Source organism: Struthio camelus, chromosome 6 (assembly GCF_040807025.1).
Source record: "Struthio camelus isolate bStrCam1 chromosome 6, bStrCam1.hap1, whole genome shotgun sequence".
Lineage (NCBI taxonomy): Eukaryota > Metazoa > Chordata > Aves > Struthioniformes > Struthionidae > Struthio > Struthio camelus.
The window spans coordinates 22,837,219-22,863,170 of NC_090947.1; the positions used below are offsets into that span (position 1 = coordinate 22,837,219).

General features: G+C 35.6%; 1 protein-coding gene across 6 annotated transcripts in view; it reads left to right on the forward strand.

Moving 5' to 3' along the window:
- Positions 1-116: 116 nt before the first annotated feature.
- SLC25A12 (solute carrier family 25 member 12) overlaps positions 117-25,952 on the forward strand; it is a 55,958-nt gene continuing 30,122 nt past the window's right edge. For 2 of the 6 annotated variants that reach the window (XR_011141912.1, XM_068948589.1), the window contains exons 1-7: positions 1,594-1,716; positions 2,204-2,257; positions 6,527-6,669; positions 11,944-12,059; positions 21,834-21,973; positions 24,271-24,417; positions 25,478-25,616. Coding sequence is in view for 5 of the 6 variants with exons in the window: in XM_068948589.1 (XP_068804690.1) it covers positions 1,705-1,716; positions 2,204-2,257; positions 6,527-6,669; positions 11,944-12,059; positions 21,834-21,973; positions 24,271-24,417; positions 25,478-25,616 (751 nt within the window). In the remaining variant the exon portion in view is untranslated. The other 4 variants (XM_068948588.1, XM_068948591.1, XM_068948592.1 and 1 more) reach the window with 4 other exon arrangements.

A 25,952-nucleotide genomic window follows, 5' to 3' on the forward strand; every position in this document is an offset into this window, starting at 1 on the left:
GCCTCGGCCTCGCACCTGCGTTGCCCGCGCCGCCCTGCAGCGCTTGTGGCCCCGTCCGGCGGTTGGCGCGGCCGCGGCCGGCTGGGCTCCCGCAGGGCCGGCCGGCGGCGGCGTCCCGCTCTCCCGCGTCCCCACGGCCCTGGCGCCGCCTGACGGAAGGTCCCAGCCCGGCCTGTGAGGCGACAGCCGCGAAACCCCTCAGGCAGCTGCACCTCTGGCCTATGAGGAGACACCTTGCTGCTGGCTGCCCTGCCGCTTTTCAAAGCTTACCGGTATTTTAATCTATCAGGAGTCCATTTTAGTATGAGTCAAACAGGCTTTATCTGAAGGTTAGTATTTGAGCAGCGGCCCAGAACTATGACAGAGAACAAGTGTGAGGTTATGCGGTATATCTGTCCGCAGCACGGTCGAGGGCCAGTCCAGATAAAGCACCCAGTTTATCCAATTCTAATTTAAGCCATGTGGAGATTATGCCCTCTGTTCTCTGCTTGGCCTGGAACACCAAATAAGTAACTTAACCCTCAACTGCTGCACAACTGGCAAGCAGTCACATTGGTTTCTGATGTAGAAGTGTCATTGCGTTTGACAACTGAATGTCCTCCGTGCTTTAGGAAAGGGTGGATTTAGATCTCCCCTCTCACCAGTTTACTAAATACAATGTTAAAATTAATCCTCTGTGAATAAGACTTTAAAATATATAGAATCTTCCATTGCAGTTTTGGAAGTAGTAAACAAATCTCTTCTACTTCCATTTTTGTCTTCATATACAGGCTATATGGGCTCGATGCCACTGTTACATTTTAACTAAACTAAGGACAAATATTCAGTTTTACCATTAGTAGCTTTACCATTAGTACTATTTATTGTAGTTTTATATCCCACTCTGTTATCTGGAGTACAAAAGTAGTCATTTTTATGCTTTCCAGTGATATCTAACAGAAGAGATCTTGCTGGGCTCTGAGAATTACGGTATAGCATGACAAAACGTGCATTCTTTTTAAATTCAGGTTTTGCAAGCATTTATTGTGGTTGAACTGTCCAAAGAAAGTATAAATGCCTCCTTTCTTGAGGATGTGGCTTGCCTGTTTTTTCGTTTTGAGGTACAACGTGCGTCAGTCAGTGTGTCCTCCTGTTTAAGGTAGGAGAGTTTGTCAGAAGCTGTCCAGAACTGACTACGTTATACTTCTGTTTCTTTGTTTAAATATGAGGCTACCAGCTCTTCACTGCTAGAGCGCTTTTGCAGAAAGTGACATCGCTTGCAATCAACAGGTATCGCTTTCCTGACCTTCAAGGGAACGGCTGCTTCCCTCGAGCCAGAAAGGCCTGTCAGCAGCGTTTTAGAAATTCCTGTTTTGCACGATTACGGTTGCGGCTGCACGCGCACCCCAGTGGAGCGGCTCCAGAGCCAGCAGCCCCACAGAGGGGCCGGCGGCTGCGCTCCTGTTGCCCCTGTTTGGAGGGAGGAAGGGGCGCCACACGCCGCCTGGGCGGCCTCAGGCAGCCTGCTGCCGGCTGGAGCGGCGGGGCCGGCGGGCCGCGGCCGCCGAGGGGAGCCCTGCGCGGGGAGCGGGCCGGGCCGGGCGGGGCAGGACAGGGCAGGGCGCTCATTAGCGCGGCGCCGAGGCGGCGGCTGGTGCGGCGGCGCGGCGGGTGGGTAGCGCCGGGCGGCTCCTCCTCCTCCTGCTCCTCCTCGCCGGGCGCAGCATGGCGGTCAAGGTGACTCTCGCCCTCCGTCGCTTATCGCCGAAGGAGGCGGGCGGCCGCTCCGCCGGCCCGGGCGGCTGGCCGAGGGGCGGCCGGGCGGCGGGAGGGAGCCCCGCGGGCAGCCCCGGCGGGGGCGGTGATGGCGGGGCGCCGGCCGGCAGGGGCCGCGCAGCCTGGCCTGCCTCCGCCCTCTGAGGCGAAGCGGGGGCGCGGGCCCGGGGCGGCCGTTGCCCGGGGCGCGCGGGCGGTAACGGTCGCTGCGGGGCGGCGGGCGCGGGCCTCGGCGGCGGGCGGTGCCCCGCCGGTTTGACAGCTGTCAGCGGTGCTCGACTCGTTTTGGAGTCGAGCAATAAAAAGGAAGGGTTTGATGTCTGAGATTCTCCTTATCGGTTAGATAAGAGAACTGGTATTTGTTGCCCTTATCAGCACAGATTGCAGGTTTTTTCTAAACTCTGTCAGTAGCTCAGCTAGTGAAGCATTAACTTACTTTTATTTACAGGTGCAATCAACTAAGAGAGCAGATCCTGCTGAACTGCGAAATATTTTTTTGCAGGTAAACAGCTCTGTCTTACACTGTTTGATTGACACTTTTTTCTTTGCCTTTTCAGCAGTGTGTCGCAGCATCATACGTGTGTTGTGCTTGTGGCACGGTTAAAAACTCGTTTCACATAAGTGGGATGTTGAGAGGGCCTTCTGGCACTGAGAAGAAACTGTTCCTGACACAAATTGTCACTAAACATTTCCAAATTATAGTCTGAAATAAATTTCTGAAATGTTTTCTAATTTCCTACGAAGCAAGTAGTTATAAACATAGATAGTAGTGTTATTTTTAAAATACCCTTTTACAAGTTTCTGAAAATTCTTACATGGCTGTATAGTCTCTCTTCGGGATTTGTATGTGATCCTCTTATAAATGGATGGACTACGAGCAATGTTTTTAGAATTTACAATTAATTTACTAAGGTTGATGAGTTTCAAAATATAAGCAGAGTAATACAAATATTATCTCTGACAGAGTGTTAGAATTAGCATATATAAACAGCATGAAGGTTTCTTTACTCTCCTTAGCTATAGTGAAGCACTTTCTAAGAGGAAAACCCAATATATACTCAAAATTTGATAAGATTTTTAACATGCTGATGGAATAAGAAGTAAAACTATATTTTTAGGTCCATAATTGGACCACTGATATTTTCAAACGCTCTAAAATAACATTTTTCTTTCCCTTTAAGTTGCGTACTACACAGTGTATTCAAGCAGCTTTACTCTGCGGAAAAGGGAAGAAACTAAAATTAAGATTTAGGGCTAATATTGTACATGATAAAATCTCTTGTACCATCTTTGAAAAGTAACTTTTGGTCCTAACTTATTATTTAACAGCTTGCACATGTGATAAGTAGACGAAGAAACCTTTTTACCTGAGAGAGAGAGAAGTTAAATCTCAGTCCTTTTCCTTCTTTTTCGCACAATGGATTACTCTGGTAACATTGCTGGAGTGCTGAAACTTAGAATGTTGGAATCAAACCATGAAAGTCTAGCTTTCAATTTCTAATAAAATTCTTTCCTTCACAGATTGATTTATTGTTGATGTTGGATTTAGCATTTATATGAAGAATACAATGGAGTTTGTTAATCAAATAAGCAACATTAAAATATGAAAAGCATTTACTATGAATGTGATTCTGGAACATCACACAGCACTTTTCCAAACTCATTTGTAAGACACTTGCACTTCTGCCTGTTTGATGGCAAAAAGTGAAATGAAGTGTCAAAATATTCTACTCAGCTTGGAAATGTGGAGTTTGTATGATTCTTGACTTTGGGCATATATTGCAGTAGAAGTGTTTGCTTCTGAAAATAAGTAAATTATCTGAAACCCTTGATCTTGGTCATGCAGGAAAAAGTGGAGAGGAGGAACGCTGTGCAGCTGAATCTTTAAATTTTCTATGTGACAACATACATATTGACCTAAAAAGCAAACAGTTTACTATTTTAAAAAAGGCTTTTGATTTCCCTCCTGTCCATCTTACTATTTTCAAATATGCAAAATGTTGTGGATTGTTTTATGCTCTGAAAAATCAAAAATAACAAAAGCTCTCCCATCTCCCCTTGCAAATCTGAGATTTGCAATAAAAAAAAAACCCACAAACAGCACAAACACCTCTGGCATAGAAAAAGACTTTATATTTGTTTTGAATTATATTGGAATTTTGTGAGGTTTGAAATCATGTTCTTGCTTTGACAGGTAGCAGATAAATTTAGTTACAAACATCAAAAGAGAACCCACTCTTTCCGAGACTAAGTTGCAGAGAGTCTTGTTACGAAATATTGTTAGTGTTGCACACATCATGGGTCAGATATGTTGCGTGCTTTGCTGAGGGTGCAGGCCTGTTATGTGTGCTTCAGCTAAAGGGCGTGCATTCCTTCCTAAATTTGGCTTCTCTTGGAAGTAGACGGAAGGCAAGACATGAGCTCTAGGCCTCTTCATCATCCACCTCACACATACAGAGTATTTAAATTTCATTCTACTCATATGTACTCCCTAATATGACATGTCAACTCCTCCGTCCATCCAGTTTAATTTGCATCTCAATGAATGCTTAACATTTACCCTTCTCTTAGAATTTCTGAAGTTTCCTATAATTCTTTTTTATTTTAATCCATTAAAAATCTTGTTTGACTAGCATGAAAAGATGTTATGCTATTATTTTTATGTAACCCAGCACTATGAAATGCAAGCACGGAGATTTTATGTGTGCACACCATCAAATAAGTCACTTCTCAGGTGTTCTTTCACTTGTAATCATCAGAACTGCAGGCATTATAAACTTATTGCGGTCACAGCAAGAGTTTGCTAACCACTGACTTCAGTGATGACCATAAAGGAACAAAATAGAAACTCACTGAAGGATAAATACTTTCACAGAGCAATTATCAGATTTCATAGTGAGCCCCCATTCATTTTCTTAGGCAAGATACAATAAACCCTGGGGAAGTATAACTTTCATAAATTATAACATTTTTTATAAATTATAAAATTATTCCCTGTCTGCTGAATGCAAATGAAACCTGATTCAGTAAGGTGGAAAAAGAAACACACAAATATTTTAACAATTTTAATAAAGGAGACTTCAAATTTTCACTTAATGTCCTGAATCTCTTGCTCATAACTTAGTAAGACAAATAAAGAAAAAAAATTAAGAATTCCATTAGGCTTTTTTTTTGTTCTGGAACTTTTCTCCTCTGCCAAGATAAAATCATTGGAATAGAAAACACCTTTAAGCTGAAAACTAACAAAAATTTCAAAGAAAGCATCACTTTTTGGAAGCATGATGATACCTAACCCTGTATGGTGCAAATAGAGTATAATATTGTGCATTCATGTTATGGGATGAGCTTTAAAAAAAAAAAAAGTTGTATGCAAATTCATCAAGTGCTTATCTGAGACAATCTGTGCATATGTAATAAGAATTTTGTTTTATAAACTAACATTATTTGAGATTGAGAAAATGCAAATGTAATAGATATGTTATATTTTATATGTAAATTAAAGTATAATTAACAATTGCCTGTTTTGTACTAAAAGATTATTGATTTATATTGCATGGTGAAAAGGTCATTTGTGGACAGATTTTGTGAGGGAATAGCCTAGCTGCTTTGTCAGTCCATAATTTATTGGCACATTGCCAAGCTCTTTCAAAATATCGTGACCTTCTCATATGGAGCTAAATGTATCTGTCAGTTAATTATTCTTGTCTTAAAATTCAGAGGAGGAGATTTGTTAATTTTTGTTGTTCTTGTAAAACAATTCACTATTTGTAATAAAGACAATAAGACAATGACATGTAGATTCTGACTGCCTTTGGTAGGCCCTCAACTGTCATTATTTGTAAAAGGAACCAGTGATGCTTTCTACTCCTGCCTCTTAGTTGGGAGTATGGAGTTTATACTAAAATGTTCACTTTCTATTTAAAGTTGCTCCTCCAAAGACAGGTTTTTTTTAAGAGCCAGTGCTTAGTGTTTTGAAACAGAAAGGTAATTATTCAGAGTACTTGCATAGACATTTGGCATTTTTATTGGTGTACAAGTATAAAGATGTAAGATGTTGCTTTATTTTTAATGAGTTGTATTATCTAAATTACTTAGTATTTCTAAAATTTGCTTATGACTTAGATGTGAACATTTATTTTCTTGTTAATAAAACAAAATGAAAGCAAAACTCAAACTCAAATCAAAACATTTCAATTGACCCAAATCCTTTTGTATGTGTGAATTTTTTTTACTTAAATTACTTACATGAGAAATGCCAAAACCATTAGTTTGGGGAAAAAAAATAAATCTGAAAGATGATTTCTCACAAAAAGAGAAAACAAATACTTTCTCACAGTTTCTAGTAGCAGACATCTTTTGAATAATTGTTCCTGCTCACTCTTGTAATTACAGTTTGGAAAATACTATTTATGTGCCATGGTTTTTACAATGTAGCTATAAAAGGAAAGCTACAGCATGGCTGCAATTTTTATAAATTTATGCAAATAACTGACAATTGCTGAAAATACATGATTATCTTTTTATTAGACGATATTGGTCACTATTATGAACACATCTATTCTACAGAGATAACCTGATTGCTGATGGTAAGCAACTAGTATAGTAGCACTATTAGTTTAACCAAATCCTTTAATTTCAGAGCAGTTACTTGCAGATAGTTGTCCACAATTTCAAGTGATCCTCAGTAAAGATGCTATTTGGTAGTCGCTGATAATTAGTCTCTAAATGGCTTTTTGCTTGCTTGCTTGTTTGTTTGTTTGTTTTACTCTAGTATGCCAGCGTTGAGAAAGATGGTGAGCGTTACATGACCCCGGAAGATTTTGTGCAAAAATACCTAGGGCTGTATACAGATCCACGTTATAACCCTAAAACAGTACAGCTGTTGGCTGGAGTGGCAGATCAAACAAAGGATGGGTGAGAATTTTGCTTTCCATTAGAAGCCTGTAATATATCGGTAAATGAGTGAGTTTCTCTGATAATTTCATTTGCTAAAATACACTGCTGATTTGATTATGCTTTAAGCTTATTTGGGTAATGAAGTTTTTCTCAAGTACAATAAACTATACTTTTGGAAGCTGGGAAAATATGTAACAGTGAAGAGTTTAAAGTACTTTTTAAATTAACATTTGTTTTAAAGGAGTTTTGATAATTACTATAAATGCAAAGAAAATTAAACTGCAAGTAATTTTAGTATATTATGTTTGCCCTGCAAAAGTTATTTTCTGTATACTTAGAAACATGATTATAGACTGTGTAGAGTCTTTAGTACCTGTAATTGAACACGGAAATATGGAAAAGCTGCCTTATTCCTGTAATATGCGATACAAGTCAAACAACTGAGGACTTTTTAAAAGTGCTGGCTATTAGGAAAGAGAGATACTAACGATGATACAGAGGAGGAGAGCGTTTGTCTAATCAAGATAAGGTCGCACCACATAATGCTTTTCCAGCACTGATTATGGACAATATTATTTGGTTTTAAACAGCTATCTGAAACAAATTTACAAAATGTCCACTCTACTGAGATTATACATTCCCTTTAACCAACTCCTCTTCAAAGGAGCTTTCCCTACTCTTCTTGTCTCTTTGTTGTATGCAGTCTTCCAGCTTTAGCCTTGAATTATATAGCAGGAAGCATGGATGTTGTTGAAGTAAAGTGGAAAAGTTAAGATGTACAAGAGCAGAGGTCAAGAATGCAGAGAGTAGTGAATATTTTGTAGAGATGAGATAGAAGGGTGCTATTGAATTAGAATACATTTTTTAATAGACAAGTGTAATTTATTTTAAATTGGAAGCCTCTTAACTTCCTTGGTTTTGTGAGTCAGAATCTGACGTTTGACATCACATGCATGTTTTTGTTTTCCTCTATTGTTCTGTATTAGAATATTTTATTAGATTACATAATATCCTGAGCAGTTTGCACACTATCTGCACTTTGCAAATAAAATTACATATGTTGTATACATTTTATATTAAAAAACAAATATAGCATCTCCTGTTTATTGTAATGTTACATGATGGCTCTCTAAAAAACACAGTTACAGCAGTTTGATAATACGCGTGATGTATACATACATTTGATAATTCCAAATAAACTATCTTGCTGTTTGTGACACATGGCTGTAGTTTGCTATGTTGTTAATGATTGAAAATGCTATTCTGTATGTCTCTGCTGAAATAACAGTCTAACTGATGACTAGTAAACCAACATGTTGAATATTTTGTGTCTCTGAAAGCTGTTGGTTATGTTTTCAAGTATACATTTATTCAGAAAATGTTTTATAAAAGGACCTTTCTTAATAAGAAATCAATAACTTGTTTTATTGCTTTCAACAGAAGTTGACACTGAGGCATCACTTTTTTGTTTTCTCTGTGAATATAAGTTGATTTTATTTTGTTTTGTTTTTTAATCTGGTTAATGTTGTTCAAAGCGAGGTAATCAATTATGGGTAAGTGCACTTTATCTATTACTGTTTGGGAACAATGAAATAATGGGCAACTATTACCATATGATCTGCAGTACAAAATGTTTGTCTGAATACCTGTTGATACTTGCTTGAAATGTGTTTTCCTAAGTGTTTCATTCTGTATTTATCACTGATCAGTATTTCCTATGAACAATTTATTATGCCCCAGTAATCATCTTTGGTTTATTTATTTATATGTAGAAGCTTATTCTTCCTAGACTTTATAGCGAGCTGCAATAGATCAAAATCGAGACTCTGAAAACTATATTATTTATATAGAGAGTTTAATCTATAGCATGAATAATTACTGTAATCTTCAATCAAATTTTAGTAATACATTACATCTTTCCAAGGACTTAGTTATTTTATAAAGCTCAAGGAGGCATCATTATTCCATTTGGATATGGTTGTTTGTAAATTAAGTGATAGCCCAAAGTCCACGGCGAGTCATTGAGAAGCTCCGGGTTCTGTTAAGAAATTTCATTCTTGTATCTTCTACCGTTTTCTGTTAGGCTCACTTGCCACTCAAATAGATACTTAAAGTATTCTTGGCAACTTTTCTTTGTTAATTCTTGTTGACGTCATTTAGATTAAAGTTTAGCACCTTTAGGAAAAAAAATATATTTGGGAACTGGATCTCTGTAGGCGTTTTTTCTTAATTACTTTTTCTGTCCGTACTTGGATGGGTATGTAACTTCTCCAGAGTACTATTTTGTTCTCCTATTACTGTAGTACACGACTAAGTTGCTTTAATGGAATTCTGTAAGGTGGTTCTTATAACAGATGATTCTTCACTTTCATAGTGTTACTTCCTCGCTATTTATAAATGCAAATGTTCTCAGAAGTTAATGTGATGAGGTCTAAATTAGAATTTGGCCTAAACTGCTTTATCTGATATCTATTTAATACAATGGAATTTGACTGATCCTGTAAGTAAACACTCAAAGCATTCCTATGTCATCAGACTTGAGGCACTATTTTCAAAATTTGATTAGGGTACATATCCTCTCTGAATAAGGTACTTATACATGTGTGCCAAAACCAGCTAACCAATTACACAAACTTAATTTGAGATTAGTAGGTACTGCAGTTTTAAAATCAAAGACTTTCTCCTCCCTTCAAACTTCCCAACTTAACAGTGGTCATTCTAAATTTTTCATTTAAATTGCTTGTTTCTGGCTATTATGCTCATCACAGGATAGTTTCTAGTATTTTGAGGTGTGTTCTTTAAGCTAGATCCTGAAGAAAGACCTGATGTTTCACAGAACAGTGTCACAACAGTGCTGTACGTTGTTTCTTAAGGCAGTGTTGTGGAAAAAAACAGCAAAGAGCTGTAGTGGGGGGAAAAAAAGAAAGAGAAGAATTATAAACATACTCTTCAAAATCACACAAAATAAGCTATAAGAGTAGAGAAGAAATAAGAGAAAAGAAAATTTTAAAAAGTATTGGAGTGTTAGAGGTAAAATGAAAGGTGAGTGATTTGATATTGTTGTAGACTCTATAATGCAGGAGGTTCGATTGGATGGGACCCTCCATTATCTCATTTAATCCAGGTCTTGATATCTCCGCCCTGGTAATGGAGGATCACAGGGGATACCCCTGCTCTTAGGAATCTGCAAGTTGAGCATATGGAAAGGAAATTGAACCTGTTTGTCTCCTTTTGCTGTAGGCCCTGTTAATAGGGGACCTGTGAAGACGGCTTCTTTCAGGTTCAGGCTTCTGTGTATGCATTCTGCAGGGATTGTCTCCTGATTGTCAGTTATAAAGCTTCCTGATTAGGAATTATTTTGTATATCAGCTTTACACTTGTATGTGAGGTATATTTTGAAATTAAAGTATTTACAATTATTTTAAAGGATGTTCTGTTGCTCTGATGCTAAAACCTTATTTGTCAAGATCATCCTTCGGATGAAATTAGTTTGGATTCTGAATAACCATTCTCACATCTTTGATTTTATGACTAAAATGTGACAAATTAATATCTTAATTTCATTTCTACCATATCTTAACTTCTGCAAAATCATTACTTTTTTTTATAAAGCATATATCATATCTTATGATTCAGCTTCAGCAAGAATGTTAAAATATGGGACCTTGTATTAAGTATCCTGATTCTGCTTTGCGTATACTTTAACAGAAAAGGACTAGATGAACTAGTGAATAGTGTGGTTTGATTTTTTTTTTTCCCTATAGATAAATAATTTTTTACATAGGTCCTTAGCAGTAAGCAATATATATGTGAAAAAACCATTATGAGCTAGTGCTCTCCTATGAAACGTACTAAACAACTGAATTTTATAAACTCAGATCAATATATACACTTTCTGAGAAAATTATCATCTTCAGAGATACTCTGTGTGTTAACAGCATCTATTGAAATAGTAATTTTCTTAGTTTACTCTTAATTTTAGAAATCTAATTAAAATTCTTATTCCCATTAATAATTTTCTTGATGTTAAAATAGATACCCCGTCACTCATTTCTATAAACTGGGCCAAAGAACTTGGTTCTGAATGGAATTTTCTAAGTCATCAAGTTAAGTCCCTTATTTTTATAAGGATCAAATCACACAGGGGCTTTAATAATCCACTTAAGCTTTGCTGTTAGAACATTAGGCTTTTGCTTGCAGTGTTCTGGAGAGGCCATGGAACACGACTGCTCTAAATATCTCTACAGCCACCATATACTATTTTGTTCTTGGGCCGGCATTATCCTTTGTATCTTCTTCCGGCCTGAGGTTTATCTTTCTGCGACTTTTCTTATATATAGATTAGGATCCCTTAATGTTTTTTCTGCTAGTCTGAATAAGCTCAGTTCCTCTAGAAAAGTCCTTTATGATCCTAGTAAACCGCCTCTGTATCCAATCCAATTTGAGTTTATCTTTTTGAACACAAGGACCTTGATTTGTATGCGGCATTCTAGAAATGTCATTAGGGCCCTATCTGGTGATATTCCTGCTTCTTCATCTCTCCTGGAAACAGCTCTCCTAATGCATCCTGAGCTGCTTTTGTCTATATTGTGACTCTCACCTGCACAGCTCATAGTGATCAACCGTTAACACTCAAATCCTTACCTTCCGTGGTCCTGTCTAAATGTCCAAACATTATTTTACTTTATTTATTTATTTAAGTTTTCAAATACATGACTTTGCAGTTCATATTATATTTGAAGTATAATATGTGTGTGTGTGTGTGTGTGTATGTGTGTGTATTTTTTTTTGCAAATATTGAACGTTATTTTAAGAAAAAAATATATTTTTATGTATGTTCTTATACTTACATTAAAATGTCCTTTTTTCAGTAGAGATTTGTATATAAATTAGTAATATTATACTGACAGGCCTCTAAATTTCATGCCGGTAGATTATTTTTTTTAATATATATATCTTTTAACTTTTAAATGCTGTCAGCTTAAATGTAATTACCAGGCAATAAATAGATGATATTCACTGAGAATTGATTGTATTTTATTGTTGAAGGATGTGAAAAATGGTTACATTTAGTCCTCCTATAGATAAGGAAACTGAGTCATACAAAGGTTAAGTAACTTCTCAAATGTAAACACCTCTCTTTAAATTTCTAGTATAGAGTCTAATTCTTTTATATTGAAATTTTGTTTAATAGTGGGATCATCAAGTTTTGTAGAGCATCAAACACAAAACATCATTGATATTGTAAATAATTTTAGAAATCCTTATAACTTCTTTATTTTTCCTTTGTAGGTTGATTTCCTATCAAGAATTTTTGGCATTTGAATCAGTTTTATGTACGCCAGATGCAATATTCATTGTTGCTTTTCAGTTGTTTGACAAGAGTGGCAATGGAGAAGTAACATTTGGTAAGAATATCTAAAGAAAACCACTTTAAGAAAGTAGCAGTATAGACTATAAGAATGGTTCATCACAACTAGAAATGCTTACTGTGCAGTACAGTACTGATTTCCTGAAAGAGCTTGCATGAGTAAAGCATATTTTTAATTCCAAGTGATAGCTAACATACAAGCTTAAGAAATACACTGAAAACGAAAAATATTTTACTGTCTTCCAGAATCAAGATTTTTCACGTTCCTGCAGTAGTTGATACAATACTACTTTGTTCAGTGTCATCCCAAGCAAAATTCTTTGTTATGGACTTTGAGCTCCTTCATTGTTGAGGGACTTTTAAAATACATTCTGAATCTCCACATATGTCTTTGGAGAATTGTCATTAGATTTAGTAAGAGCTGGAAATAGAAATGAAGAATGTCTAATCTTTAGAATTCATAGTTTAATGTTCCTATTCTTGAGGAGCAAGACTTACTTTAATGTTATGAATGTAACTTCCAACTAGATCTTGTATTTGGAAAATTAGGAAGACATTGTGGCCTTTAAGTTTCTTTCTTTTTTTTTTTTTTTTCCCCTAATCACATAAATTGGTAACTGGACAAAATTCTCTAGGCTAACTATGTTGCTTTATGATGTTGCTAAATAACTATTAACAATGCAATTTAAAGAGGATTAGCTTTTACTTTTAAAACTTTGTATGTTAATGAAAATTAGATAAATCAATGCTAAGAATTTTAATAAATGGAATGAGAATTAAATGTTATTTCTATCCAAAAGAATAAAGGTCTCAATAAAGAAAATGCAAACTATGCTTGGATTTGTAACCACTTGCTCTTTGTACTACTTGATTTTTCTTACATTTTTTGCAACTGTTTTTGAAAAGAAAGTTTAAACAAAACCTGCAAGGGTCTTTTTATATAAACAGAACTGCCTGAATTATGATGTCTGTTAAATTACATGATTAGCTGAAGAGTCACATATTAAGCAATTTGGATACACAACGTTTTGTAAAGAAAATCTCTTAGAACTTTTGTAGAGATGAAGTCAGTAAATGCAGTCATTAGGAAGTAGACAAACTATTACAATCAGTCTGACTGTGTTAATGATGCTGTATTTAATGAACTCACAAAAAATGGGGTTATGCACTTAGTAGCTTGTATGAACACAACTTGAAATAGCTTGTTCTGTAAATAAACAAAAAGTAGTTTCAGGTTGTACACAGATTTCTCAGTCAGAGGATTATTTTTATAAGATCATTGTTTTCAAAGGCTAAAAGAAGAAGACAACAAGAGAAACTGTAAAACACAAAATTACACAAATTTGTATTATTTCACCATATCTTTCTGTGAAAAATTGTTAATAACAAAAACTAATTTTTTGTAAAGCTGATAAATCTTGAGTAGGAAACTGTTTTGGCAATTTCAAATTTGCTGTTAGTTTCTTGTTTTTACAATTAAATTATATTACAATTACTACTATATTTAATAGTTTGTTGCAATGTGTCAAAATGGATAAATATTTTGTGGTACAGTTGCTCTCATTTTTATTGCTGCTTTTTTGCTTTCTTTTTGTTTATTTGTAAAATAGGTTGCTTATTTTTAGTTCATGGGGATATTATACAAATTAATGCTCGTACCTTGTGGGGAAAAAAAATTGAGTGATGATATATGATATGTTCAGAACTTGATAACTCTGCATTCAATTTCCATGTCAATCCTGTGGGCTATAGAGGCTGTTTTATAAATGAGCCATGCACTCTTTTGTTTTCACAACACATAAACAGAAAGGAACAGAGTTTAGTTTCTTGTGAAAACAGGAGAATATATAAAGAAGTTAGGAGAGTCCAAAGCATTTAGAGGACGCTGATCATCTTGGTGAAACACGATGCTTTCACTGCTGATTTTCTTTAAAGAATCTTTATGAATGGCTATTCGTAAGAAAGGAAAGGCTAGGTCTCTTTAGTTAGTAGTGTCTGCACTCCAAGCAGGAGTATGAATAAGAAAAGCTAATTTGCTTCTTGAACTAAAATAGAGAAATTTAATGGTGCTATATTATGAAATGTAACATATATACTTTACACATTTATGTGAATTAGTTATACATATTACAAGTTACAGTCTTAATAAATTATAGAAATATACTGAAATAGAATAAGTTTAGCCAAGCAATGTGAAAATTGCTATTAAACAAGTCAGCTCTGCTTCATCAGAGGGTAATGTATCCAATTTGCAGATAAACTCTGTTGGTTTCGGAAGCAAACATGAGCCTCTGAAGATTTTCTAGCTCAGATGCAATGCTATATTAATGTGATTCTATTGATTCCAAAGCTAACTCAAGCCAGTAAGTCCTGACAGAATTGAGATGGATTTGTTTAGGTTTTCCTGTGCTGTGCATCTGGAACTGGGGGTGCTGAAGAGTGGAGCGCAGAACCAAGTTGTGTGTGCTAGGGCAATAACTTGAACCCAGTGCTTACCTTGCTGTTATTGTAAGCTGAGCTCAAACCAAAACGCTAGAAGAAAGCTCTGCTGGCTCTGTTCCCATCCTGCATGATCCTGCATATGCAAGCTGGCCATATCCCCAAACCATTTGGGTATGACTCTATGGCATTTTCAAAAGCATCCTGATCTCAGATTTTTCACTTACCCAGAGAGTGAGTTAAGTATACTTGTTTGGTGTGGGGGGGGGGGGAGTTCCTTTTTTTTTTTTTTTTTTTAAGACCAGCTGTGTGTTTGAATGCAAATTGCTTCACTCAAGTTCACACCTTCTCTCTTTTTTTTTATTTATTTACTGACATGGACCCAGACCATACTTGATAACTCTACCTTCTTGCAGTCCTTTTTACCCTCAGTCTGCCACTCATCTCTTTAAAACTTTAGCCTCCTGGTCTCCAGTGAGGAAAGTGTTGATTAAATTTTGTAGCAGAAAAGTCTCTATCCTACAAGCTGAGAAATGGAAAAGGGTGAAGTGTTTATGATTCTTTAAGAAACTGTTTAGTAGAAATACGTGTGTGCTTTGCCATACTAATCAGTGTTTTTGCCTGTGTAATATATTAATTAGAATTGTTGAAATAGGAAGCCTTCTCTGTGCTGTTCTTTGACACTTTAATGTGTCATCTACTTTCTTATTGCTTTGGGATGCTTTTCGGGAGTTTTGGATATCCAGAAATCCTGAATGAATGACTGCTGCAAATGTGCAGATAGTATGCTGCAATATGTGTATAGTATGTCCACTGCTATACAATTGAGTTGGACCTACTGTGCATGAGCAGTTGCACAATTTGTTCAGTAAGCTCTACGTGTTTCAGCTGCACTGCACTTATTGTCAGCTTGCGGAATAGAAAGCAAGAGCATGACTGTCTTATTAACACATTGATACAAATAACAGTGTAGTTTAAATTACTTATTTCTTTTCCAGATCAAATGTTTTCGTAAATGCTAGGTGAATGTTTTATGGGAAATATGTTGCTGATGAGCCCTTACAATATGGCTTTAACCATAAGATATTAAAAAGATACAACTCGGGCTGATAAAGAAAAATGTTTTCTTTTTTGCCTGCATTATCTTTCTAATTGTAGGTTGCTATCTGTAGCCAGAGAAGACTGGCAACTGCTCAGCTCTTTTGATCACGGAGTGCAACTGATCAGCCTCCTTAACATGAATGGAATATGTAGAAACAGGTCATAAAATGAAGGCTGTTACACTAAAGAAACTTAAAATTGCTGCTCTTTAAAGGTCTTTTGATCTGAATTCAGGTTAAAGCAAACCTGAATGTTAAATCTGCTCAAGTTACTTGCCCTGTTTCAATGCTGAAGCAGAGAATCCTTGCTATGGAGAAAAGGTGAAACCTGTGACTATTCCTGACACTTCGGTCAAGAAGTAGGTATCTAACGGGAAATGAAAGAATCCTTTATATTTGATCCCTTGGACAAACCATACAGTGATCTAGACTATGTCAGTTTTAATTGGAATGTACAATTTCAAGGCTTTTTCCAGCTGTTCTTGTAGAGATATCACAAAGAAAGCCACTCTCTGATACACTGGAGAATTTCAGAGACTGATTTTTAGTTAAATACTTGTGATGATATGGATGGAAAGACACAGCTAAAATAATGAAAATTTGAAACAATTTTACTGCCTTCATGTTCATGATTCTTCTATATTTGGAGTTTAAAAATTTTTTTGGAGCTAAGTGAAAAATATTTCCGGAACTGAAAATAAGGCTTTTAAATGCTGCAGCTCAATATCTCATTAAAAGCATTTGGAAAAGTATAATGGCCTCTTCTTTAAAGGCACTGGATGGGGGTGATGGTGATTGGACTGCTATTAAATAATGCATCCACACCAAAATTACAATGATAGTGGTGAATCAAAATAATAAACATCAATATAATAAAATATTTACAGAAGTTGAGTGTACAGTGATACTGAAATCTTATCCATCTATTATTTTCTTAAACAAAAGAATTAACTCCCAACAACTTTCACTGTGGGAGAGGAGGTTCACATTTCTCTTTAGTAGAACATAGCAGCGTTTGAGAACACTAGAAGAAGGCAAGTGAGAAGAATAAGAGAAAAGAGTTGAATATATGTTGTTATAATTCTTTACTGTTGAGTATTATTGTTCAGGAAGCACAGATCACTCCTACTCGCTCGCTCCTTCACCATTTCCAAAAGAACAATTGGGTTGAAAATTTTAGTATTTGGTTTTAATCTTAAATTTTTTGGTTTATAAAATATTATTTGTGACCATAAAGGCTGTAAACACTTAAAAATATAAACAGAAAAATCATGTGGCCGTGGAACTGAGGATATAAGAAAAGTACAATGCTCTATCAAATGTGCAGTAAACTGGAATGACTAGTTTTCTTGGCTTCTTGAAAACCATTTATTAGCTGCCTGTTTTCAAGATGTCTTTAACACATGCAGATAATGTAGGAAACAAAAGGGTATGTTATGACCTTTTTTGTCCTCATATTGTTTGTTTTTGTTTTGTTTTTCTGTTGTATGATTCTTTCCTGTTTTAAGCCACAGTTCTAAAGGCTGATGAACAGTACAGGCTGGGAGCCCCTACTTATCTGTTGTAATAATAAACAGCTTAAGACCACAAGATGTTGACCGTTTTCTATAGTATTAAGTTCAAAACTAAGTTCAGCAATAGGGAAGGGAAAAGAACAGGTGAAACAGAACTCAAAATTATATGTATTGACAGTTCATCATTATGGCTGTCACTAATAATGACCTTAATCTTTTAAAATAAGAATAGAAATACAGTGCAACTATTTATAGTCTGACTTTCTCACTTTTCCTGCAACTTACTTTTTGCTCTCACCTTGAAGTAATCATTGCAATATTTACCTCTGCATGACTGTTAATATACTTCTGTTGCAACAGATGTTTAAAAAAAAGAAAAAGCAGAAGTGGTCTTTTTGGTTTTAACGTTTTTTTTTTATTATTTTGCAAGTGAAAATATATGAAATCTACTGCTAGCAAATGTAGTGAAAAATACATAGTATAGAATAAATTAAAATGCATTAGGTAGATTAAGGCTGAAATATGTGCAGGTGGGACTACAGATGACCGAGTAGACAGATAAAAAAAACATGTTCTTAAACAGCAGACCTCTAGCATACTTTTGCTAGTACTTAAAACTATCACTTTTTTTTTTTTTGTCTTAACAAGCAGGACTGATGTTCCATCCCTGGGGAGAGGAAATGGCAAACTCTGTTAAGATACTAATGGCACAAGAGTTGTGTGGGGTTTCAACTCTGTTTCTTCATGAGATTATAAGTCAAAATAAATAATAGTTACTATCTCAAAGCTTACCTGAGGTACTGAGCGCATCCCCACTATGGACCAAAACCACACTCTTTGTTTTTCAAAGAGTGTAAGCTCTAGCAGTGTTCACTGTGGATTCAATTAAAAGCTTAAACTGTCAAAGCTCAAGAATTTTAACATTTCAGATACTGAAATTCATGCCAGGATCAGTTAAATTGTTTTGGCTCTTTGTTGAGCCATTAACTGATGTATTGGAAAAAGTTCATTGGAAAAATAACTCATTATGATTTTTAGTTAAATATAATTAATTCAAAATATGGTTTGCAAGTTAAATAGGAGAACGATGTTTCACAATAGATATTTTTCTTTTTTCACTATGTGCGTGCAATAGAATAGTGTAATTCTTGGGTATGTTGCTCCTAAAAGTTCAAACAATGCCTAAAATCTGCAGGCTAAATGAAAATCTATGCTCTAGCATGAAATTTTCCATGTTAGGATGATGGAGCGATACTAGTTTTAACTAGAACACGACAAGCACTGTGCTCATTTCTGTTCTGTCTCAAATCTTGTCTTTCAGCCTGATTGGCACTCATGACTACTGAAAAGCACATGTTGGTAGACAGGCATTGCTGCAGCTGCTTAGAACTACAGGAACAACTTTAATTTGGCAACAATTTTTCAAAATAAAGCATATTATTTTAAAAATACAGTTTGTGAGCATCAATATTCTTCCTCCTGCTCTGAAATTCAGTGTTGCCTAAAAGCTTCGTTTTTCTTGCATCATTTTTTCTGAGCTTGATAGGTAAAGGTGTTTGATGGAGGCTGAGCCAGAGTAGTGTGTATGCTGTCTGCGGGTAGCTGCTCCAGGTAGCTGTAATTTGTTTAAAATGACTGGATGGAGAAATTCTGAAGCTAACTGGAGAGAGTGTGTGTCACCTTGGAGGTACTGTGCTAGTGCACTACAGTAGTAGCTTATTGTTGCTGGGGCTGGCGGTGAGTTGAGTACGTCGTCAGGCTGCTGGCCTGTATGCCTATCAGAGAAGAAAATGAATTGCTATAAGCCTGGAGAGAAAGTACCAGCTCAGTAGGAAAAAATTCCACTGCAGAAAGGTAAGCAAAGAGTAGGAAAGGACATTAATGAGTAAATGAGTAATGTATATCGACAGGGACAATGAATGCATTCTGTAAAAAGTCATACTGAAATGAAAGGGTTTAAAAATAATTTACTGTTTGCCACCTGCAGAATAACTCTGTTGGAAATTTGATCTACTTGTAGTTTATCTTAATTTATAACTGTTACTCATTTTTGACTCAGATTAAAAAAAAAAAAGGAAGGAGCATCTGTACCTTAATGTTCCCTATTTTCTTTGTTGTCAGTTCTTTGCTTGTGCTGTGGAAAAAATAAATTAAAAATAAGACATTTGCTCATAATTCAGTGTGGTGAAAGTGCAGGTGATGAGCACATTATGTATAATCTCTGAAATGTGATTGTCCCTTTGCAGCTTTTCTCATCATTGAGTTGTTGGTTGTGGTGATGGCTATTTCCTTTGATATAAGGGAAGAGCCAACAAAATTGGATTAAAAATGGTATTCTTGATATATTGTGAAGAAAGTATTGCTCCTCTGGGGTAGAAGTAGTAATTTCTAGTGCTTATGTAGGGATGTTTGAGAATCCTTTGTCAGTGATTACCTAATTATCTTAGAGAAGAAAAATGTTTAAGGTGTCTGAAATTTCAGAGAAGCAACAGGCTAATTTGGATAGCATATTTAAACCTATTCAGCCACATACTGTGCTCTTCAAATACCCATATATATTGAATATAAATTCATTAATTCATGTGCCAGTATTATTTTTATGTATTGAAATATCTTGATTTGGGATATGTTGATGACTAGTTGTAAATGTCTTTAAGAAGGAAAATCAATAGTGTGGGAAACTAATTCTCAGTTGTAAATAGTATACAATGAAATGCTTGAATGAGAGTTATGAAAAGACTAGTGACTTAAGTCTCATTAAAAATCATTGGAAGACTGGGCTATTTGAGCACTTTTGGAGCAGACCTTAATTTGGAAAACAGAATTTCATGTAAGAAAAAAGTGAGACTTTTTTTTAACCTTTCTTTAACATTCTGAAGCAAGCATTAGAAACAGTTGAAAACAATTGTGATTTCTTGGCTGCTTCAGCGTATTCTTGCCTAAGTTTTCATTAGAAGAATTCAGTGCTTTACAGAAGTCAGTTTTACAGCTGTGAAAGTAGTCACTAGTTTCCACCCTGTTAATACGTTAGTAGCCAAGCCAATAGCAGCCCTGTCTTCTGTTGCATATACAATTTAGTGCCATTTGGGGAGCTCAGCAGTAGGCTGCTTTGATCTGTTTGTATTTGTAGTATATAAAGACTCAGATAGCTTGGTCAGAAATTGCAGTGAATCCATGGTACTTCAGGGGTTTAAGTTTACCTCTCCTGGTTCCCTGGTCTCTAGCAAAGATGAATAAATGTACTGCAGACAAAACTTCCGAAGAAAGTATGGCAAAATAAGATAGTTTAGCACTATGTATTTGGTGATTTGTCTTTTTCTTAACACTCAGAACATTGACACCTATATTGATGCCAATAAATAGATAAGAGTGAACAATTAGAAGTAGTCATGTTAGGGTTTTTTGTACACTTCCCACTTAGGTAAACACCTCCTTTAGCCTCCCTTGCAGTGGAAACTGGTGTAAATTGCAGTTGTTTCACTATTGTTTGTGTTTGACCTTTAAGGGCTAAATTACAGTTAAATCACTTACCAGCATAGTCTGCCCTTTAAATATGTAATCTCAAATCCTCTGCGAAACAAGTGATCTAGCCAAGGAATCACACTTTGTATATTCCCAATCTGGGACTGCTTTGTTCTAAAGATCTGCCATCTTTTCCTCATTGAAACTTATGAGACCACACAGTAACTTAATCGCTACTAGAATAGCTATAGATTTGAAAGGATGAATGAGTCAAGTAGTCCTTTAGCACAGAGAAAGCAACACCTTTACTCCAAGTAAACAGTCGAAGATAGTAAAGTTCTTCTCTATATGCCATACTTTATTTTGGTTGTTAGCAGATTCTAGATTAGTTGATTAAAAATTAAAATCAGTTCTGGTACTTTGAGGTAGATTTTGAAAAGCGTTCACGTGGTATGGATAGATGTCCAGTTTATATTATTTATTTGGTCAGCTAATCTGCACAAAAAAATGGGCTTGTTTTACTGAGAGGCAATGTTGTATCTGAATAAAGCATGCTTTTTTTTTCAGACGAGGCTTTTGACTGACTTGAGATAATACTTTAGGCATTGAGATTTCCGTTGTACAGTATACATACAGAGAATTCTATATTCTGAAATAACAGATTTTTTCTTTATTTGAAAGAGGACATCTTTATCTTTACTTATCTTAAAACATTTTAATAACTGAGACTACCAATTATTCTTTATAGGATTTGATTTTTGTGCTAGGGCCTTATCAAAAGCTTTTAATAAGGTGCTTTCTGCTGAGTTAATGATATGTTTTAGATGGAATTTCTTATACCTATCTTCAATAGACATATTCAGACAGTGTGATTGTAATAATCAAGTTTCAATCAAACCATACTTAGTATGACAAATATTGCATGAGATTGTAATGCAGGTATTCGTGCTCTTGATAAAGGGCTTAATTTGACTCCTGGCAGAGACAGAGAACCACTATTGGTTTTTATATCAGAATGCAAAGTAGCTCTTATTTGTCATGCACAAGGGAAATCGCTTCTTAATTCAAACTAAATAAAACACTCCAAGGATTTATGTGGTAATACAGCAAGTATCGTGTACTGTAGCAAACGTGTTCTTATACAGGCCTACAGAGATTCAGTTGGCAATTATTTTTAACAAACTAAAACACTTCTTAAACAGCTGCTTAAAACTTCATTTGTCTGCATCCTGCCTGGAACGTTTGTAGAATTACTGTACAGCAAAGCTCACTTCTTGTTTTTTCCCTTCCCCACAGCAAATGTCAAAGAAATATTTGAACAAACTATTATTCATCTTCAAATCCCCTTCAACTGGGACTGTGAATTTATTCGACTGCATTTTGGACATAACAGGAAGAAGCATCTTAACTATTCAGAGTTCACTCAGTTTCTTCAGGTCAGTTACTAACCTTTCAAAGTACAATTGAAATTCAATTTTATCTCTAACAATACACTAATGCTATTATAAATTTTGAGCTTTTTCTGGTAATGATAATCATTATCTGATACTGATTGTCTACTAATCCTGAAAGTTATGATGAATTGTTATTTCTCCATGCCGGTTCTCTAAGCAGCATATATTAATTTTACTTTAACTTGAATCCTGTAAAAGGATAGGATTAAATATACTGTTTATGAAATTAACCCTTTTACTGATTGTTGTTAAACTGGATTGAGAGTCTGCTTCTTCTCTCGTAGGAATTTAATAACAGAACTAACCTCAATCAGAGAAGGATTGCATCCTTAATATAACCAATTGGTTTTTTATCATATGGCCTCCCATGGAAATGTATTAAATTGTTTAACATATCTTTTAATTCTGTAAAGGTTATCTTAATACTTGCCTTTTTTTTCCCCTCCTCCCTAGTTGTCATGCATGCTACTACATTTGTGTTGGGAGTTTGGTCTTAAATGTAGCCAACTTTGCAGGAGACGAATCTGCTTTTCTGGGATGTTGCTGAAGCACCCCCTAGGGATCAGGCTTTAAAGGAACTCACTCCTAGAACTGGACTTTGTGCTAAGCCAAAAAGCTACAATTGAAACATACTATGCAATTGATCGTTGCACTAAAAGGAAGTAAAGGAAGACAGCAGTTATAAAGGATGGAGGAAGAAGAAAGTAGGAGAAATACACATTATAATTCAGGAGAAAGGAATTTGCAAACTTGTATAGGTAATTGCACTAAATTCAGTAAATTAAATGTGCAGAGGTCACCTCATGATGTTACTTTTCTTTTAGTTTTCTGCCTAGTAGGCCTGAAGAAAAATAGATGATGTACTTCTAAAGGTGACCTTAGATACAAAATAATTTTGGACATACTATTTAAGAGTAAGGAGTGGTAAATATGCTTTGATATCATCTGCATTTGTTGTCCAGGATAAAAGTAGATATAGAGTGATTCTAGAAAAAAAGGTCTAATTAGATAGGGTCTGAAGTCTATATTCTAAATTGAGATACTAGAGTGTGATATAGTCTTTTAAGGCTGCAGTATACCTTAATGTTACCTTAAGGAAGAACTGTGTCTTGCCTTTGATACTACTTGTTGTAAGCCATCCCAGGCACAAACTGGGGACTCCAGTGCAGAAAAAAACAGTTATCTAGTGAGAAGCATCTTTTAACTCAGAGCAAAGTGATAAATATCTGTTTTGGTTTTGTGTTTACTGCTCCAAGGATGCTATTACGTAGGATACAGTAAAGTCTTATGCTCATCATATAATAAACAAGACCCTTAGTATGGAAAGGTAGTATGGACTGTGGTATTTTCAATATGTACATGAGATGGATGTTGTTGTCCCTACTTTTAGATCGGTTTGTGTTGTTTATTTGGTCTACCCTGTCCTGTGGAGTTTGGGGCTTGGATCAGAGCAGGCTTATTGCAACTTGATCTAGAAAACACTGAGGTTGCAAGACTTGAGAAATTAGTGTAGAGGTGATATAAGCTAATAACATGGTTATTATTTTAGCTACTTCAAGAAGTCTGGATGACAGATGAATGTGCTATATTGTTTGCTTGAGCAGAAGGAAACAACCTTTTCTGGACATAGAATTTAATGATGGTTGCATCATTATTGTCTTGAGGTTAGGTTACTGCAGAGGCTTTATATAATGTTTTTCTTAGAGATTTTCTTAGAGATTGCGTAGGAGTTTTAAATTGCATGAAATGAGTGACCATTTCTGTTATTATAGGAGGTATCTGTTAGGGGCAGTCTACATCAGTATTATATAATTTTCACTATCTTCCTGTTTATTTTCAAGTATACTTTTTAATGAGTTAATTTATAATATCCCAATCATATCTTATCTTGGATGTGTAAGGGATTAGCTCATTTTGAGTCTTTAGGATCAATATCAGAAATTTCCCTAGCAGTTAAATATTTAAGTAGTAAATTATTGCAGGCAGGACATAGGATCCTGATATGTGAAGTTTATTTCTCAAATCCATTTGTGAAAGATAATTATTTCCTTACAGGTGAACAGGGGCTTTTCTTTGACACAGGAATGAAGCTGTGGATAGAATTAGTATGCAAGTTTCTTGTCTTAATTGGGCTAGCCTTTAAGTTTAAACTACAGTTGTGGTGTTCACACACGGACATACTCAGGCATGCTGTAGGCATATGAAATCAGTAGGAGTTTTGTGAACTGTAGGTTAGGGAATTTGGCTCTAATCTGCTGTTTCTGAATATTTCCCTCCAGGAGCTGCAGTTAGAACATGCAAGACAAGCCTTTGCAGTGAAGGACAAAAATAAGAGTGGTATGATTACTGGGCTGGACTTCAGTGACATCATGGTTACCCTTCGCTCACATATGCTAACTCCATTTGTGGAAGAAAATTTAGTTTCAGTAAGTGTGAAGAAAAGTGCCTTAAGTTAAGGACTTAAAAATAAATTTGTTTAATAGCTGTATTTTTTTTAAGTTACTGCTTCTCTCCTGCTTCATCTTCTCCTATCTATTTGTTACTGCCTTTGTGCTAGAGGTTATGACCTTCATAATAGAGTGGGCAGGATGAAACATGGCAACACTCCTTAGGTGCAATAGTGGAAAAGTTTGGCAGCCTTTTTTACATGCTTAAAGTGCCATTGGAAGCAGTCTGAGTTTATCTGCTGTTCTGGGCATTAAAGCAGGATAAACTGTGCTTTGCACAGAAAGAATACTTATTTTTGGCCAAAAGTATCTAATTTTTAGATTTTGATATGTGACAAATCTCAGAAGGAGGAGACTATTTACAGTTTTGTTCTTGCATATGCACTTACATTCTTTTCTGTTTGGAATGAGAGTTTGGAAAATCAGAATGTAGGTTCTAGAGGTATTATAGTTACAGCCGTGATAATCTGACAAGATTTGTAGGTAAGGTAATAACATAAAAATTATTACTTTACACTTTTTATAAACTTTTACTTTTTATGTACTATTTTATACTGTATACTTTTACTTTGTAACTTTTATGTTACTACTTTATCTACAGATCTTGCCTTGCCTAACCTACCTAATAATATGGTATCTTGCCTAAGATTTCTATTAACTTTAGACTTTGAAATAAACATTTCTTGTTATATGCAATGGAGTAAGTCAGTGTCTTTACCTAAAGTAATCTTTACATGCACTTCTCTTTTATAAAAAAAAACTCAGTGGCTCATTTAGGATGTATCAGATAAATTGAAAAATAACCTAATTAGATGATTTCCTTATTGTTTCCTAATGTTGAATTTTTGCCCCCAAGAAAGCAGTATCCTTTCTAATAATCCTTCCTTCATGCTTCTATTAAAAATAGCTTAAAATTACTAGACTAAAAATATATATTTAATTCTTTCATTATTTACCTAAATGGATGTTCCTATAATTTGTAATAAGCTGTTGTCAAAGGGCTTAAGTCATTTAATGGCATTCATTTAATTTTTTTAAGGTGGCTGGTGGAACTGTTTCACATCAGGTCAGCTTCTCCTATTTCAATGCATTTAATGCCCTGTTGAATAACATGGATCTTGTTAGGAAGATATACAGTAATATAGCAGGTTCAAGGAAAGATGTTGAAGTTACAAAAGGTAAAGCATATTTCCTGCATTTTACTGATTTTTTTTTTTTTAGTTCTGTCCAGTTTGTAATCTGATGTTGCATATGGGTTAAGGCAAATCAGGGGCTGCAATGGTATGCAAGGATAGCACTATTATGAAAGTGTTTAGAGGGTGATTTCCATCCTCACAGGTTAGTAATGATTTTCAGCTAGCTTATTAAAGAGAAGAATTGGGATTCTGGCAGGAGCCTTGTTGTCTTTATTCGTTTGAATGGATATCTGCTGAACAGTGTATCATTCAGGATTTTAGTGCTCCTTGAAGGGGATTCATGGTTGCTTAGAGAGAAGAAGTCCTAGGGAATGTGAT